This window comes from Lithobates pipiens, unplaced genomic scaffold, assembly GCF_037356315.1.
Source record: "Lithobates pipiens isolate NorthernLeopardFrog02 unplaced genomic scaffold, aLitPip1_a1.2 Scaffold_22, whole genome shotgun sequence".
Lineage (NCBI taxonomy): Eukaryota > Metazoa > Chordata > Amphibia > Anura > Ranidae > Lithobates > Lithobates pipiens.
The window spans coordinates 80,029,585-80,045,676 of record NW_027507784.1 but is presented as its reverse complement, the minus strand read 5'-3'; the positions used below and the strand labels follow the sequence as shown (position 1 = coordinate 80,045,676).

The 16,092-nt window shown below is 46.8% G+C and overlaps 1 protein-coding gene across 1 annotated transcript in view; it reads right to left on the bottom strand.

The window, feature by feature from the left end:
- The window catches only part of LOC143923853 (lactase/phlorizin hydrolase-like), an 88,632-nt gene that overhangs the window by 48,395 nt on the left and 24,145 nt on the right, over positions 1-16,092 (bottom strand). The window contains exons 6-7 of the mRNA XM_077447775.1: positions 4,687-5,356; positions 1,417-2,062 (exon numbers count right to left, since the gene is read on the bottom strand). Coding sequence (XP_077303901.1) covers positions 1,417-2,062; positions 4,687-5,356 — 1,316 coding nt within the window. The remainder of the gene's footprint in view (positions 1-1,416; positions 2,063-4,686; positions 5,357-16,092) is intronic.

Here is a 16,092-nt window from a genome sequence, read left to right as displayed (position 1 = left end):
GTGTAAATTCCAGAAAATGTACTCTAGTTTGTAGACGCTCTAACTTTTGCGCAAACCAATAAATATACGCTTATTGACATTTTTTTTTACTAAAGACATGTGGCTGAATAAATTTTGCCCTAAATGTATGACTAAAATTGAGTTTATTCGATTTTTCTTATAACAAAAAGTAGAAAATATATTTTGTCTCAAAATTTTCGGTCTTTTTCCATTTATATCGCAAAAAGTAAAAATCGCAGAGGCAATCAAATACCATCAAAAGAAAGCTCTATTTATGGGAAGAAAAGGATGCAAATTTCGTTTGGGTACAACATTGCATGACCGCGCAATTACCAGTTAAAGAAGTGAAGTGCGAAATTGTAAAAAGACCTCTGGTCCTTAGGCTGAAAATTGTTCCGGGGCTGAAGTGGTTAAAGCACCACTGGGGCTAATATGTGGCAGGTATGAAGCGTCAGGGCCAGGACAAGGGGTGGGCAGGAGGGACGGCTGCCCTGGGCCCTGTGGTTTCATGTGAGGTGGGGGGCACCACAAGGAAGTTGGGGGGAGGGGATTTGTGTTGGAAAGGAGGATTTGGGGGGCAGCAGGGAGTGAGTATTGTTATAGGAGGGGAAATTTGGGGGGTATGCAAAAATTTAAGGGGAGAAGGAATGGGGGGGAAGAGCACTGGGAGGAGGGGGCATTTATGCTTAGGGGGGTGAAAAAGATTAGTGCTCAGTTTTTTTGTTTTTTTTGGGGGGGGGGGATTTTTGATGACACATAATACTCATACACATTGGGGGCGGGGGAGGGGCGCAGTTTGGCGTGTTTGCCCTGGGCTCTGGATGACCTTGTCCTGGCACTGTGAAGTCCGATCGGATCATGTTGTCGGAAAATTTTATATCCAGCTCGCAAACTTTGTTGGTCGGACATTCCGACGGAAAAAGCTCGATGGAGCCCACACACGGTCGGATTATCCGACAGGACAGTCTGATCGGACATTTTCAGTCGGAATTTCCTACCGTGTGTACAAGGGCTAAAAGAGGTGCTACTGAGAGGTGGGCATGGGGTGGAAATATGGGATGGTGGTTGGAGGTGGGTAGGGGGCAGAGACAAGTGGTGACTTGGGAGGGGGGAGTTCCTGCACTTATTCTCTGAGAAAAAAAGCCCTGACTGTGGGTCTGAAGCTGGACAGTATGAAATAGCTGATTATACACAAGTTGATCTATCAATCTTATGTACCACCAGTCTAATAAGAGGTCACATATTCTTCCATACTAGAATAAGTGGGTTTTTCTGAGAGCACTGACAGTTAAGTGGTGAAGTAAGGCAAGTATCAGTAGGTTGAGAGGCAAACGGGCAAAGTGACAGATATTCTTTACAGTAAATGCAAATTCTCAAGCCTTTTAAATATCACATTTCTTATTCAATGGGCATTACCTTTAAGAGCTTCATTGATGTAGGAGGTCAGGTACTGCACTCTGGCCGTGTCATTGAATACATCTCCTGTACTGGATGTTGGCATTCCATTGCCAGTTATGAATATTGACACTACTGCGTTCCCATACTCTTCCTTGACAAAATTCAAAAGCCTCCTGAGGCCCCATGGCACAACTGAGATCCATGGAGAGGCGGTGGTTGGCCAGGATGGATCCACATGTGTAGTAAACCCACCAATGTATTCATAGCTGGACTCACAAACAGAGCTGCTAGAGACATTGACCAGTCGGGTTGTGTAGTGCGAGATCCCAATGAAGTCTGCAGTACCTAAAATATAGTTTTTCTCCACTTCAGTGAAAGTGGGCAATGGAGCCACTATGCTGGGGCACTGGGTGTTCTTCTGGTTTACCTGTGTCTTCAGAATCTCAGGGTAGTCTCCATTCAACAGAATAGGATGCGCAAACCACCCCAGCATGAACTGGACATATCGCTCCGCAGCGCTCACACTTTCTGGGTCATTGGGGTTAGCCGGCTCTGCCCAGTCTGAATTCAGAGAGATGCCCACCGCTCCATATTGCTCGGCACGGTACTTTTCATCAAAGACATGCCAGGCCCTTGCATGAGCCTTCACAATATTATGGGTAACCTGTGAAAACAACATAAGAAAGAGTGTTACTGAGCAGGCAGTTCTACATACAGAATGACAAATAATAAAGTTTCAAACATGGCTAAAGAACATTTCAAGCCAAAATGTTTTCCACGTTTTGGATAGGAATAGGATTACAACCCCTATCAGATTTTACTGCTGTCTAGAGGGAGCAGATTTCTCTTACTTTAGGGAGCTGTCCTCTCATTCTTCTTTTATACCTTAATACAGAATGTGAAAGGAAATCACCCCAATGGGATAGAGGTAGCAAAAAATTGTTTTTGTTATTCCCTTCTCTACTGTCTAAGGCCGGGTTCACAGTAACTGTGGGCGCAGCTCGCAACAGCCGGTCCGGTGCATCCCTGTTCTCCATTGCAGGTGCTAATCAGGTGTGAATTTTTGCCTGAATTCGGACCTGAAAAGGAGCCATAGATGCATAGGACCCTTTTCCAGTACAGACCGCGGTCATCCCGGAACTGTGTGAACCGGCTCCATTGAGAGTTGGTCACAGTCTCCTGTCATGCGAATTGGATATGCTGAAACCCACATCGAATTCGCATAAGTGTGAACCCAGTCTAAATTAAAAAAAAAGTTTTGACTTTACATACCCTGTCCTCTCTGATCGCTTTACAGTTAACCCCTAAAATCAGCTCTTAAAACACAACTCCGAGCAAAAAAAAGTCTCCCTTGAGGTGTTAAATGCAATACTCACCACCTCTCCAGCGATTTCTCTTGCAGAAATCTTTTCCACCACTAGACGTCAGATATTCAGATGACACATTTCAACCTGAAGGTCTTTATCATGTACATGGTTCATTTGAAGCCGGCTGACATTCAACCTGTGTGTGTTGCAGCTGGTCCGACAGAGGCTGGTTTCTTTCAAAGGAACATGACCAATAAAGGTCTGCAGACTGGTCATCAGCCAATGACTGAGTGCTGAAGTGTTCTGGCGGGGTGGTCCCCCTCCCCCCCCCCCGTAAGAACATAATAGAACAGCAGCGGTTGTCGCTGTACTAGTATCAGATTGTTAGTATAGTGGCTACAACCTAAGCTGTCTGTTTTTTCAGTTCAGCCCACTAGGTTGAATGAACAAAAACTAGTTGTGTGTACTAAGCTTTAGACAGGATTAGATGTTTCATGGGAAGAAGAATGAAGGATTCATTTTATCCTCAATTGGAGAATCATTTTCAAGATATACTTTATATATATGTGGAATGTTATGGGTGTACATGTTTTATATTGGTTTGTGGTGTGTATATAATTGCATTAGTACTCAGGAGCCAAAAAGCAGCCCTATTGGTCCAAATGCATTGGTTGTGCTTTGTAACTTCACACGCTATTCATATTGCCGCATACACACGGTCAGAATTTCCGACAACAAATGTCCGATGTGAGCTTGTTGTCGGAAATTATGACTGTGTGTAGGCTCCATCAGATATTTGTTGTTGGAATTTCTGACAACAAAAATTTGAGAGCTGGTTCTCAAATTTTCCCACAACAAAACCTGTTCTCGGAAATTCCGATCGTGTGTACACAATTCTGACGCACAAAATTCCACGCATGCTCGGAATCAAGTAGAAGAGCCGCACTGGCTATTGAACTTAATTTTTCTCGGCTCGTCATATGCGTTCTACGTCACCGCGTTCTTGATGTTTGGAATTTCCGACAACATTTGTGTGACCGCGTGTATGCAAGACGCGTTTGAGCCAACATCCAACAGAAATAAAGGATTTTGTTGTTGGAATGTTCGATCGTGTATATGCAGCATATTAGAGTGATCACTGCTGTTTGTTACAGCTTTGTAGTTGTGTATTTTTTTTTTGTTTTTACCAGGTAGGTTGAGCTAGGTGTTGGAACCAGTCAGTGGTGTCAATTAAATACGTTGCTCGAAAACTAAACTGGATAATGATTAACGATAAACTCTTGTGTCTCCTCAAATATACCCAGTCGAAGTTTGATAAGACCAGGAAATCTGGCTGTGTTAACTACGGAGAGTCTAATGCATCCTGGGGATCTTGATCATATCTTTTCTACTTCCGTCCTTTCTCTCTAATCTTCTTCATGTTTCTCCCATGCCCTGCCTCCTTCTTCCTTCTTTTGGACATCCAAGAAATTTCTACTTGATAGCAATTTGTTTTTGTGTAGGCACTTGGTGCAAGTAAAGCCCCATACACACTATCAGATTTTCTGCTGTTTTTTTCCTTCAGATTTACCAAAACCATGTAGTGCAAGGGCCTGCCTGATTGCATACCAAGTGGAACTTCTAAAGTTTGACTTTGTAATATATATTTTTGGTTAATCCGAAGGAAAAAATCAAATCTGATAGTGTGTATGGGGCTTAAGACAGCAAGCGAGAATGTCGAATAAGAGAGATGACCTCTTTAGAACCTGCTCTTTCCTCTAGAGTTGTAGCAATTGTTGAGATGTAATAGTATTTCTCTTCTCTACCCTAATTGAATACTTTGTCTTCACTATATTGGTTACCCCATGAAGGGAATTTGTAACCAAGTATTTGTCTACTTTTTCCCCCTCGTGGGTGCTCAGTTTTCTTAAATGCATAAAAATGTAATAAAAAGATTGAACTCTAGAAAACACATTATGCTTTTTATTTTTTTAAGTTTCACCTTAAATGAGGCGTTCCCTGGATCTTTAATCCCAGGGGCATGTTCTCCAGTGCCATAACCCGCATAACTGACCACCCAGGGTTCATGGAAGGTTATCCAAATCTTCACCCGGTCTCCGAAACTGCTAAAACAGAAATCAGCATATTCCTCAAAGGCGTCAATGATGGATTCATTCTGCCAGCCACCTGCCTCCTGCAGAGCTTGGGGTAGATCCCAGTGGTATAGTGCCACAATTGGTGTGATATTTTCTTCTATTAATCTATCAATCAGTTTATTGTAGTATTTCACCCCCGATGTGTTAACTGTGGACTTTCGCCCTGTTGAGAAGACTCTGGACCAGGAGATGGAGAAGTAGTAGACCTTAGATTGTAGACTTTTTAGGAGGTTCACGTCATAGTCAATCTTATTGTAGCTGTCAGAGGCCACATTTCCAGTGGCATTGTCTTGAGCATTGCCTTGTTCTCCAAACACATCCCATATAGACTGTCCTCTTCCTCCCTCAGTCCAACCCCCTTCAACTTTGAAGGCAGCAGAAGAAGAACCCCACAAAACATTACCAGGGAATCTTTCGGATAAGAAGGCATCACGCTCATCTGGTGTCTGGCTGGCAAACTTCTCCCAAACAGTGGTAAATGCTGACCGTGAAGATCTATCCAACTGCTTCTGTGATCTGCAACAAAAGAAACAATCAGCCTTTTCCCATGGTGCCAGGAACCTAAACGGGAAAAATTATTTTCCCAGAAAAGTTACATTGTTGTAAGTTGTTGCTGAATATAAAATTTCTCTTGGTTGCGAGGGTTTCAGTTGAAACGAAAAGGCCTCGTTGTAGAAACATCAGTTTTTCTGCACGTGTTCTACAAGGGCACAGATTGTTCTCTATGTGCCCTGTTTACACCCCAACACTGATATCACATGCAGATTTTTTCTGCACAGGAAAAAACTGGTATGACATCAACAATGGTGTGAATAGGGCACATAACTGACGGACATGAAAACCGATAGAAACTGATGTGTAACTAATGTCAGTTTTCCTCTCAGTTCCCATCAGTTTTCATGCATGTATAGTGTGAATGAGCCCTTAACCACTTAAAAGGGTTGTAAAGGTTCGTGTTTTTTCACCTTAATGCATCCTGCTCTCTCTCTGCCCGGGGTTTTCGGCTCTTGATTAGATAGATTGATAGCAGCGCAGCCATTGGCTCCTGCTGCTGTCAATCAAATCCAAAGAAGTGGGAGTGGAAGGGTGTGGCCGAGGCCTGCATTTGGCCTCTATGGACACCGAATGCTGGACTCGGGACCACGCCCGCAAGGTAACCCCCACGGGAGAGCGCTTCTCCCATGGGGTTATCTGATTTGGGGAGGAGCCGAGAGAGCCGCTGGGCGACCCCAGAAGAGCAGGTTCAGGGCCACTCTGTGCAAAAAAAGCTGCGCAGTGGAGGTAAGTATGAAAAGTTTGATTTAAAAAAAGAAAAAAAACCTTTAGTGTCACTTTAACCGCTTCCAGACCAGCCGCCGCAGTTTTACTGTGGCAGATTGACTCCCCTGCGCGAAACCATGTTACTGTATGTGGGCTTGTGAGGTCCCAATAGGCCGATGCTCGTGGCCAACAGTCGTGATGACCGCCGGCCATGAGCGATTGTGACCAGGAGACACAGAACAGGGACGAGTGTGTATAAACACACACTTCCCTGTTCTGTTCTGATAGCAGTGACAGATCATGTGTTCCTCCTATTAGCTAGGAACCACGATCCATCACTTCCTCTAGTCAGTCCCCTCCCCTTCAGTTAGAATCACCTCCCAAGGAATACAGTTAACCCCTTCACCGCCCTTTACTGTTAACCCCTTCACTGCCAGTGACATTGTTACAGTAATCAATGCATTTTTAATCGCACTGATCACTGTATAAATGCCAGTGGTTCCAAGGTAGTGACCAGGTTTGCACACATCTCAGGAGGGATTTTGGTCCACTCTTCTTTACAGATCTTCTCTAAACCCTTAAGGTTTCTTGGCTGTCTCCTGGCAGCTCAAAGTTTCAGCTGCCTCCATACATTTTCTATTGGAGTAAGGTCTGAAGACCTTTTGACTGAGGGAAGAAGGTTCTCAACCAAGATTGATGGCCCTGTCCAATGGTCCCTCAATTCGGCATAGTCAGCTTGTACCTTTAGCAGAGAAAATGCCTCAAAGCATAATGTTTCCACCTTCGTGGTTGACTGTAGGGATGGTGTTCTTAGGGTCATAGTCAGCATTTTTCTTCCTCCAAACACGGTGAATCAAGTTAATGCCAAAGAGCTCAATTTTGGTCTCTTCTGATCACAGTACTTTCTCCCAGTCCTTCTCTGAATCATTTAGATGTTCATTGGCATGACTGTATATCATTTAACCTCCTTAGCGGTATTCCCTAGTGTGGGTCGAGGTGAATTTTCAGTACCAAAAACGGTAACCCCCGAGCCACACTCTGGATCGCATTGCAGGATCCAGGCAAAGTTGTCCCTCGTCCCCAGGATCCTTCAATGTCTCCTGGCTGCGTGTGCGAGCCATGTCTCTGCTCAATCTATCATAGTGCCAGGCTCCGTTCCCTGTGAGCATTGCGAAGCACGGGGACGGAGAACAGCACAAAATTCAAAAAGTTAAAAACACAATACACATACAATACACTGTAATCTTACAGATTACATTACTATTTTACGTCCCTTTTGTCCCTAGTGGTTTGTCCAGTGCCCTGCATGCAGTTTTTTATTATATATAGTGTTCTTTCTGCCTGGAAGCTGGAGATTGTCCATAGCAACCATAAAGTGTCCCTTTACATCAAAAGCAGTTTTAGACAAGCTAGAAAACAGCGACAATAAATTAGAATCACTTTCAGAATTGAGCGATAGCGATTTGTGGGGAAATTTGTCATCAAACACTTAGAGTAATGACAGCGACAATTCTACAAATGAGCAAATTTCAGTGTTTTTGATTTGATTACATTATTGAATAATTTTTATTATTATTAGTTATAATTATTTATAGTTATTTATTATATTATAATTTATGATTTCTTGTTTCAAACTTTATTATACCCAGGATGTCTACTAGACTCTTGTTTGGACAGATTTAAGTGTTATTCCTAAGAATTACAGGTCTATAAATTAAAATGTCAAATTTCTATGCACATTGTACCGCTTTGAGCATCAAAAATCTGGCATAATCATATCTCCAGGGAGGTTAAAATACACCTATGATAAAAATTATAGGCCCTTCATTTCTTTGTAAGTGGGCAAACTCACAAAATCTGCAGGGGATTAAAAATATTTATTTTCCCCACTGTATATGGAAAAAGTAGCCTAGAAAAAATGGCAAATGTATTCAATATATTAATGTGGTGAAATGTGTGAACACTGTAAAGTTTTATATATACAGTGCCTTGCGAAAGTATTCAGCCCCCTTGAACTTTTCAACCTTTTGCCACATTTCAGGCTTCAAACATAAAGATATAACATTTTTATTTTTGTGAAGAATCACCAACAAGTGGGACACAATTGTGAAGTGGAACGAAATCTATTGGATTTTTGAAACTTTTTTAACTAATAAAAAAATGAAAAGTGGGGCGTGCAAAATTATTCGGCCCCCTTGCGTTAATACTTTGTAGAGCCACCTTTTGCTGCGATTACAGCTGCAAGTCGCTTGGGGTATGTCTCTATCAGTTTTGCACATCGAGAGACTGAAATTCTTGCCCATTCTTCCTTGCAAAACAGCTCGAGCTCAGTGAGGTTGGATGGAGAGCGTTTGTGAACAACAGTTTTCAGCTCTTTCCACAGATTCTCGATTGGATTCAGGTCTGGACTTTGACTTGGCCATTCTAACACCTGGATACGTTTAATTGTGAACCATTCCTTTGTAGATTTTGCTGTATGTTTGGGATCATTGTCTTGTTGGAAGATAAATCTCCGCCCCAGTTTCAGGTCTTTTGCAGACTCCAACAGGTTTTCATCCAGAATGGTCCTGTATTTGGCTGCATCCATCTTCCCCTCAATTTTAACCATCTTCCCTGTCCCTGCTGAAGAAAAAGCAGGCCCAAACCATGATGCTGCCACCACCATGTTTGACAGTGGGGATGGTGTGTTGAGGGTGATGAGCTGTGTTGCTTTTACGCCAAACATATAGTTCTGCATTGTGGGCAAAAAGTTGGATTTTGGTTTCATCTGGCCAGAGCACCTTCTTCCACATGTTTGGTGTGTCTCCCAGGTGGCTTGTGGCAAACTTTAGACGAGACTTTTTATGGATATCTTTGAGAAATGGCTTTCTTCTTGCCACTCTTCCATAAAGGCCAGATTTGTGCAGTGTACGACTGATTGTTGTCCTATGGACAGACTCTCCCACCTCAGCTGTAGTTCTCTGCAGTTCAACCAGAGTGATCATGGGCCTCTTGGCTGCATCTCTGATCAGTCTTCTCCTTGTCTGAGCTGAAAGTTTAGAGGGACGGCCAGATCTTGGTAGATTTTCAGTGGTCTGATACTCCTTCCATTTCAAAATGATTGCTTGCACATTGCTCCTTCGGATGTTTAAAGCTTGGGAAATCTTTTTGTATCCAAATCCGGCTTTAAACTTCTCCACAACAGTATTACGGACCTGCCTGGTGTGTTCCTTGGTCTTCTTGATACTCTCTGCGCTTTCAACAGAACCCTGAGACTATCACAGAGCAGGTGCATTTATACAGAGACTTGATTACACACAGGTGGATTCTATTTATCACTAGTGATGGACGAACTTCCGACGGGACGTTTCGCGAACGCGAAACGCGAACGGACACAAACGTTCGCGAAAACGACCGTTCGCCGCGGGCTCCATTGACTTCAATGGGAGGCGAATTTCGCAAACCTTTAGGTCGAATTTGCGGCCACGGGGTAATTATTAGGGGGTAGCACGTAGTCCCACCACCTGGACAATAGCATAATACATGTATGAGGTGAATTTGGGATCGATAACTACAAGCATTTTTTTTTTATTTGGGAAATTGTTCTGACAATTCAGGACTATGGAGCTAATGAAGGCAATGGAGGAGAGGGAAGGTCAGGGACCAGGGTAGGCAAACAAGAGGGTGCAGGAGATACAGAGCACTGACAGCAGCACCGTAATACAGAGCACTGACATCAGCACCGTGACATACAGCGCTGACAGCAGCTCCGTGACATACAGCGCTGACAGCAGCTCCGTGACATACAGCGCTGACAGCAGCTCCGTGACATACAGCGCTGACAGCAGCTCCGTGACATACAGCGCTGACAGCAGCTCCGTGACATACAGCGCTGACAGCAGCACCGTGACATACAGCGCTGACAGCAGCTCCGTGACATACAGCGCTGACAGCAGCTCCGTGACATACAGCGCTGACAGCAGCTCCGTGACATACAGCACTGACAGCAGCTCCGTGACATACAGCGCTGACAGCAGCTCCGTGACATACAGCGCTGACAGCAGCACCGTGACATACAGCGCTGACAGCAGCTCCGTGACATACAGCGCTGACAGCAGCTCCGTGACATACAGCGCTGACAGCAGCTCCGTGACATACAGCGCTGACAGCAGCTCCGTGACATACAGCGCTGACAGCAGCTCCGTGACATACAGCGCTGACAGCAGCTCCGTGACATACAGCGCTGACAGCAGCTCCGTGACATACAGCGCTGACAGCAGCTCCGTGACATACAGCGCTGACAGCAGCTCCGTGACATACAGCGCTGACAGCAGCTCCGTGACATACAGCGCTGACAGCAGCACCGTAAGCAGCCCCAGGAGGAAGTCAGCACAGCACAGGGATGGTGTGATCCCCTCATAATAAGAACCCCCAGGAGGAAGTCAGCACAGCACAGGGATGGTGGGAGCCCCTCATAATAAGAACACCCAGGAGGAAGTCAGCACAGCACAGGGATGGTGGGAACCCCTCATAATAAGCAGCCCCAGTAGAAATATGACACCGCTCAACCTCTTCAAAGAGGAGGGTAGGGGCATATAGTACGGTGTGCTTTTTTGGGTCAGGGAAGTGAGCCAAATGAATTAAGAAGGTCTGTGTGCTTGATTCCAAAAATTGTTTATAGACATATACATGGTCTACTGATCACATGTGTTGAATTCCTCCGAGATCCATGCCTCATTCATTTTTAGAAATGTGAGGTAGTTAACACTGTGGTGAGCTAGGCGAGTACGCTTATCGGTCACAATCCCCCCTGCTGCGCTGAACGTCCTTTCGGACAGGACACTGGATGAGGGGCAAGCCAACAGTTCGATTGCAAATTGGGCAAGCTCTGGCCAGAGGTCAAGCCTGCCCACCCAGTAGTCTAGGGGTTCATCACTCCTCAGAGCGTCCACATCGGCCGTTAACCCAATGTAGTCGGACACCTGACGGTCTAGGCGTTCCCTGATGCTGGATCCGGATGACACCTGTCGATGGGTCGGCTGAAAGAATGACCTCATATCCGAAGTCACCAACACATCTTCAAACCGGCCTCTTCTTGCAGGCGCTGTTGGATTGGTACCCGCAAATCCTTCTCTGGGAGTGGGAATTGCTCCTCTGCCAGCGCACGCAAAAGCAGAATGCAGCATTTCTCGAAGCAAGGCCTGGAAGTGCTGCATTCTGACAGCCCTCTGCGACGGCGGTAACATTTCCGCCATTTTGTGTTTGTACCGGGGGTCTAAGTACGTTGCCACCCAGTACTGGTCCTTGACCCTCATGCTTTTTATACGGGGGTCCCTATTAAAACACTGGAGCATGAAGGCCCCCATTTGCACTAAAGTGGAAGCGGTGTGGTGGCCTGGCTCCTGCTCATCATCCAGGATAATGTCGTCCTCTTCATTCTCCTCTCCCCATCCTCGCACAACAGGGATCCCAGAAAGGTTTAAAGCATGCTCTTCTTGCTCCTGCTCATCCGCCCCGGCACCATCCTCCTCTGACTCCTCATCAGACTCCTGTTGTTGACTTGTCTCAGATAGAGTAGCCCCCCCTGGGAATTCATCCAGCATTGCGACTTCCTCATCTTCCCGCTCCTGCTCCTCCACAGCCTGATCAATGACACGACGCAATGCACGCTCCAGAAAGAAGGCATAAGGTACCATGTCACTGATGGCGCCATGGCTGCGACTGACCAGTTTGGTGATCTCCTCAAATGGCCGCAGAAGTCTGCATGTGTCGCGCATGAGCAGCCACTGGCGCGGTGAAAAAAAACCCAGCTCCCCAGAACCGTTTCTTTCGCAGAGTTCATACAGGTAGACGTTAACTGCACGTTTCTGCTGGAGCAGCCTATCAAGCATATAGAAGGTTGAGTTCCATCGCGTCGGGCAATCGCAAATAAGACGTCTGACCGGCAGATGGTGTCGCCGCTGAATGTCAGCAAGGCGAGCCATGGCCGTGTAAGATCTTCTGAAATGGGCCGAGATTTTCCTTGCCTGCCGCAAGATGTCCTGGACCCCAGGGTATTTGACAAGGAATCGCTGCACGACCAAGTTTAAGACGTGTGCCATGCACGGCACGTGCGTGATTTTGCCCTGTTTCAATGCGCTAAGCAGATTGGCACCGTTGTCACACACCACTTTACCAACTGTCAAATTGAGCGGTGTTAGCCACTCATCTGCCTGTGAACGCAAAGCTGAAAGGAGTGCCGGGCCAGTGTGGCTCTTTGCTTCCAGGCACAACAGACGCAGCACGGCATGGCAACGTCTCACCTGGCATGTGGAATAGGTTCTGGGGAGCTTGGGCGGTGCAGTGGAAGAGACGCTAGCAGCGGAAAAGGAGGAGGCAGCTGAGGAGGAGAGGGAGGAGGATGGAGTAGGAGGAGGAGAAGAAGAGTCAGGCCTGCATGCAATCCGTGGCGGTAAAACCAAATCTACACGGGTGCCACGGGTTACATGCTTGACGGCCGTCAGAAGGTTCACCCAGTGGGCAGTAAAACTGATATACCTTCCCTGCCCGTGTTTGCTAGACCACGTGTCTGTGGTCAGATGTATCTTGGCACCGACACTGTGTGCCAGAGATACATTCACTTGCCGCTGAACATGGCCATATAGCTCTGGGATGCCCTTCTCTGAGAAATACTTCCTTCCTGGGACCTTCCATTGTGGTGTTCCAATGGCCACAAATTTGCGAAAGGCCTCCGAGTCCACCAGTTTATATGGCAGTAGTTGGCGGGCTATGAGTTCTGACAAGCCAGCCGCCAACCGTTGGGCAAGAGGGTTATCCGGCGTCATCATTTTTTTACGCTCAAACATTAGGCCCACGGAAGCCTGCCTTTTTGCAGAAAAATGTGAGCTTGGCGTGATGGAAGGTGGAGTGGAGGACAATTGTGAGGAGAGAGGAGAAGGAGAAGTAGAAGACGAGGCTGGACGGTGAGAGCCTGCAGTGTGGCTTTGTGTGTTCCGTTGCTCCCACTGGGCTCGGTGATGGCTGCTCATGTGCCTTCTTAAGGCGGTCGTCCCTAGGTGAGTATTGGGCTTACCGCGACTAACGCGTTGACTGCAAAGATTGCAGATGGCAACGCTATTGTCAGCAGCGGACACGTTAAAAAAAGCCCACACTGCGGAGCCATGTGCCGGTGTCCTGGGAGCGCCAGATGTGACCGTACATGGTCGATGACTCGCTCCTGATACATTTGCAGTCTGCTTTGTCCCTGCTGTGCAATGTAAGTCATTGCTGCTTCTCCTCCCTATCTGCTGGTCCATATCTCCCTCTGAACTCCCCTCCTCTTCCTCTCTTGTGGGCACCCACGTGACATCACTAGACACGTCATCATCAACGTCACCTTCCCCACCGCTATAAGTAGAGTAGGCAGCAACACCGGGGACCAACCTCCTCCTTGGGCTGATCTGGGTACTGGCGTCAGACTGCTGAGTAGCGCTTGTTGCTACCTCCTCTTCCTGATCCAATACCAAGAGTGGCTGCGCATCAGAAATGTCCTCTTGATATGGATCGGAAAATAATTCCAGTGACTCAAGCGGAAGGTATGTGGTGGTGGTGGTGGTGGTCGTGTTGTTGGTGGTAGTGTCTTTGGGGGTGCACATAGCAGAGAGTGAAGAAGAGGGTGCAGATCGAGAGGATGAGGAGGGTGCAGAAGAGTAAGGCTGAGCGAGCCACTCAACCAAGTCTGGTGCATCCTTTAAAGTAATTGAACGCACCTTCTGCAACTTCCCACTTTGGCTCAAGCCTGTTGCTCCTGCCCTACCCCTACCACCCCTGCGGAAGGGCCTGCCTCTTCCTCTGCATGTCATTTTTTAAATGACCCTGTGACAAAACTCTTAGTCCCTATACCGCTGAAGGACTGCTGCAGTATAGGTGAGCGGTCAGCAGTGGTGCACGTCAACCCTATCTATTGTGGACCTATAGCGGTCCTTACAGAACAGCAGACTGTACCGCACTCAAGCCTATGTACCGTAGCACCCTATACCAAGTTACCAGTCCTTATAAGAACTTTTGTGGACCAAGCAGGTTGTGTATTAGTGTTTAGCAGACTGTACGTCAGTCCCTATACCGCTGAAGGACTGCTGCAGTATAGGGCAGCGGTCAGCAGTGGTGCACGTCAACCCTATCTATTGTGGACCGATAGCGGTCCTTACAGAACAGCAGACTGTACCGCACTCAAGCCTATGTACCGTAGCACCCTATACCAAGTTACCAGTCCTTATAAGAACTTTTGTGGACCAAGCAGGTTGTGTGTTAGTGTTTAGCAGACTGTGCGTCAGTCCCTATACCGCTGAAGGACTGCTGCAGTATAGGGCAGCGGTCAGCAGTAGTGCACGGCAACCCTATGTATTGTGGACCGATAGCGGTCCTTACAGAACAGCAGACTGTAACGCACTCAGGCCTATGTACCGTAGCACCCTATACCAAGTTACCAGTCCTTATAAGAACTTTTGTGGACCAAGCAGGTTGTGTGTTAGTGATTAGCAGACTGTACGTCAGTCCCTATACCAATGAAGGACTGCTGCAGTATAGGGCAGCGGTCAGCAGTAGTGCACGGCAACCCTATGTATTGTGGACCGATAGCGGTCCTTACAGAACAGCAGACTGTAACGCACTCAGGCCTATGTACCGTAGCACCCTATACCAAGTTACCAGTCCTTATAAAAACTTTTGTGGACCAAGCAGGTTGTGTGTTAGTGTTTAGCAGACTGTGCGTCAGTCCCTATACCGCTGAAGGACTGCTGCAGTATAGGGCAGCGGTCAGCAGTGGTGCACGTCAACCCTATCTATTGTGGACCGATAGCGGTCCTTACAGAACAGCAGACTGTACCGCACTCAAGCCTATGTACCGTAGCACCCTATACCAAGTTACCAGTCCTTATAAGAACTTTTGTGGAACAAGCAGGTTGTGTGTTAGTGATTAGCAGACTGTACGTCAGTCCCTATACCAATGAAGGACTGCTGCAGTATAGGGCAGCGGTCAGCAGTAGTGCACGGCAACCCTATGTATTGTGGACCGATAGCGGTCCTTACAGAACAGCAGACTGTACTGCACTCAGGCCTATGTACCGTAGCACCCTATACCAAGTTACCAGTCCTTATAAAAACTTTTGTGGACCAAGCAGGTTGTGTGTTAGTGTTTAGCAGACTGTGCGTCAGTCCCTATACCGCTGAAGGACTGCTGCAGTATAGGGCAGCGGTCAGCAGTAGTGCACGGCAACCCTATGTATTGTGGACCGATAGCGGTCCTTACAGAACAGCAGACTGTAACGCACTCAGGCCTATGTACCGTAGCACCCTATACCAAGTTACCAGTCCTTATAAGAACTTTTGTGGACCAAGCAGGTTGTGTGTTAGTGATTAGCAGACTGTACGTCAGTCCCTATACCAATGAAGGACTGCTGCAGTATAGGGCAGCGGTCAGCAGTAGTGCACGGCAACCCTATGTATTGTGGACCGATAGCGGTCCTTACAGAACAGCAGACTGTAACGCACTCAGGCCTATGTACCGTAGCACCCTATACCAAGTTACCAGTCCTTATAAAAACTTTTGTGGACCAAGCAGGTTGTGTGTTAGTGTTTAGCAGACTGTGCGTCAGTCCCTATACCGCTGAAGGACTGCTGCAGTATAGGGCAGCGGTCAGCAGTAGTGCACGGCAACCCTATGTATTGTGGACCGATAGCGGTCCTTACAGAACAGCAGACTGTAACGCACTCAGGCCTATGTACCGTAGCACCCTATACCAAGTTACCAGTCCTTATAAGAACTTTTGTGGACCAAGCAGGTTGTGTGTTAGTGATTAGCAGACTGTACGTCAGTCCCTATACCAATGAAGGACTGCTGCAGTATAGGGCAGCGGTCAGCAGTAGTGCACGGCAACCCTATGTATTGTGGACCGATAGCGGTCCTTACAGAACAGCAGACTGTAACGCACTCAGGCCTATGTACCGTAGCACCCTATACCAAGTTACCAGTCCTT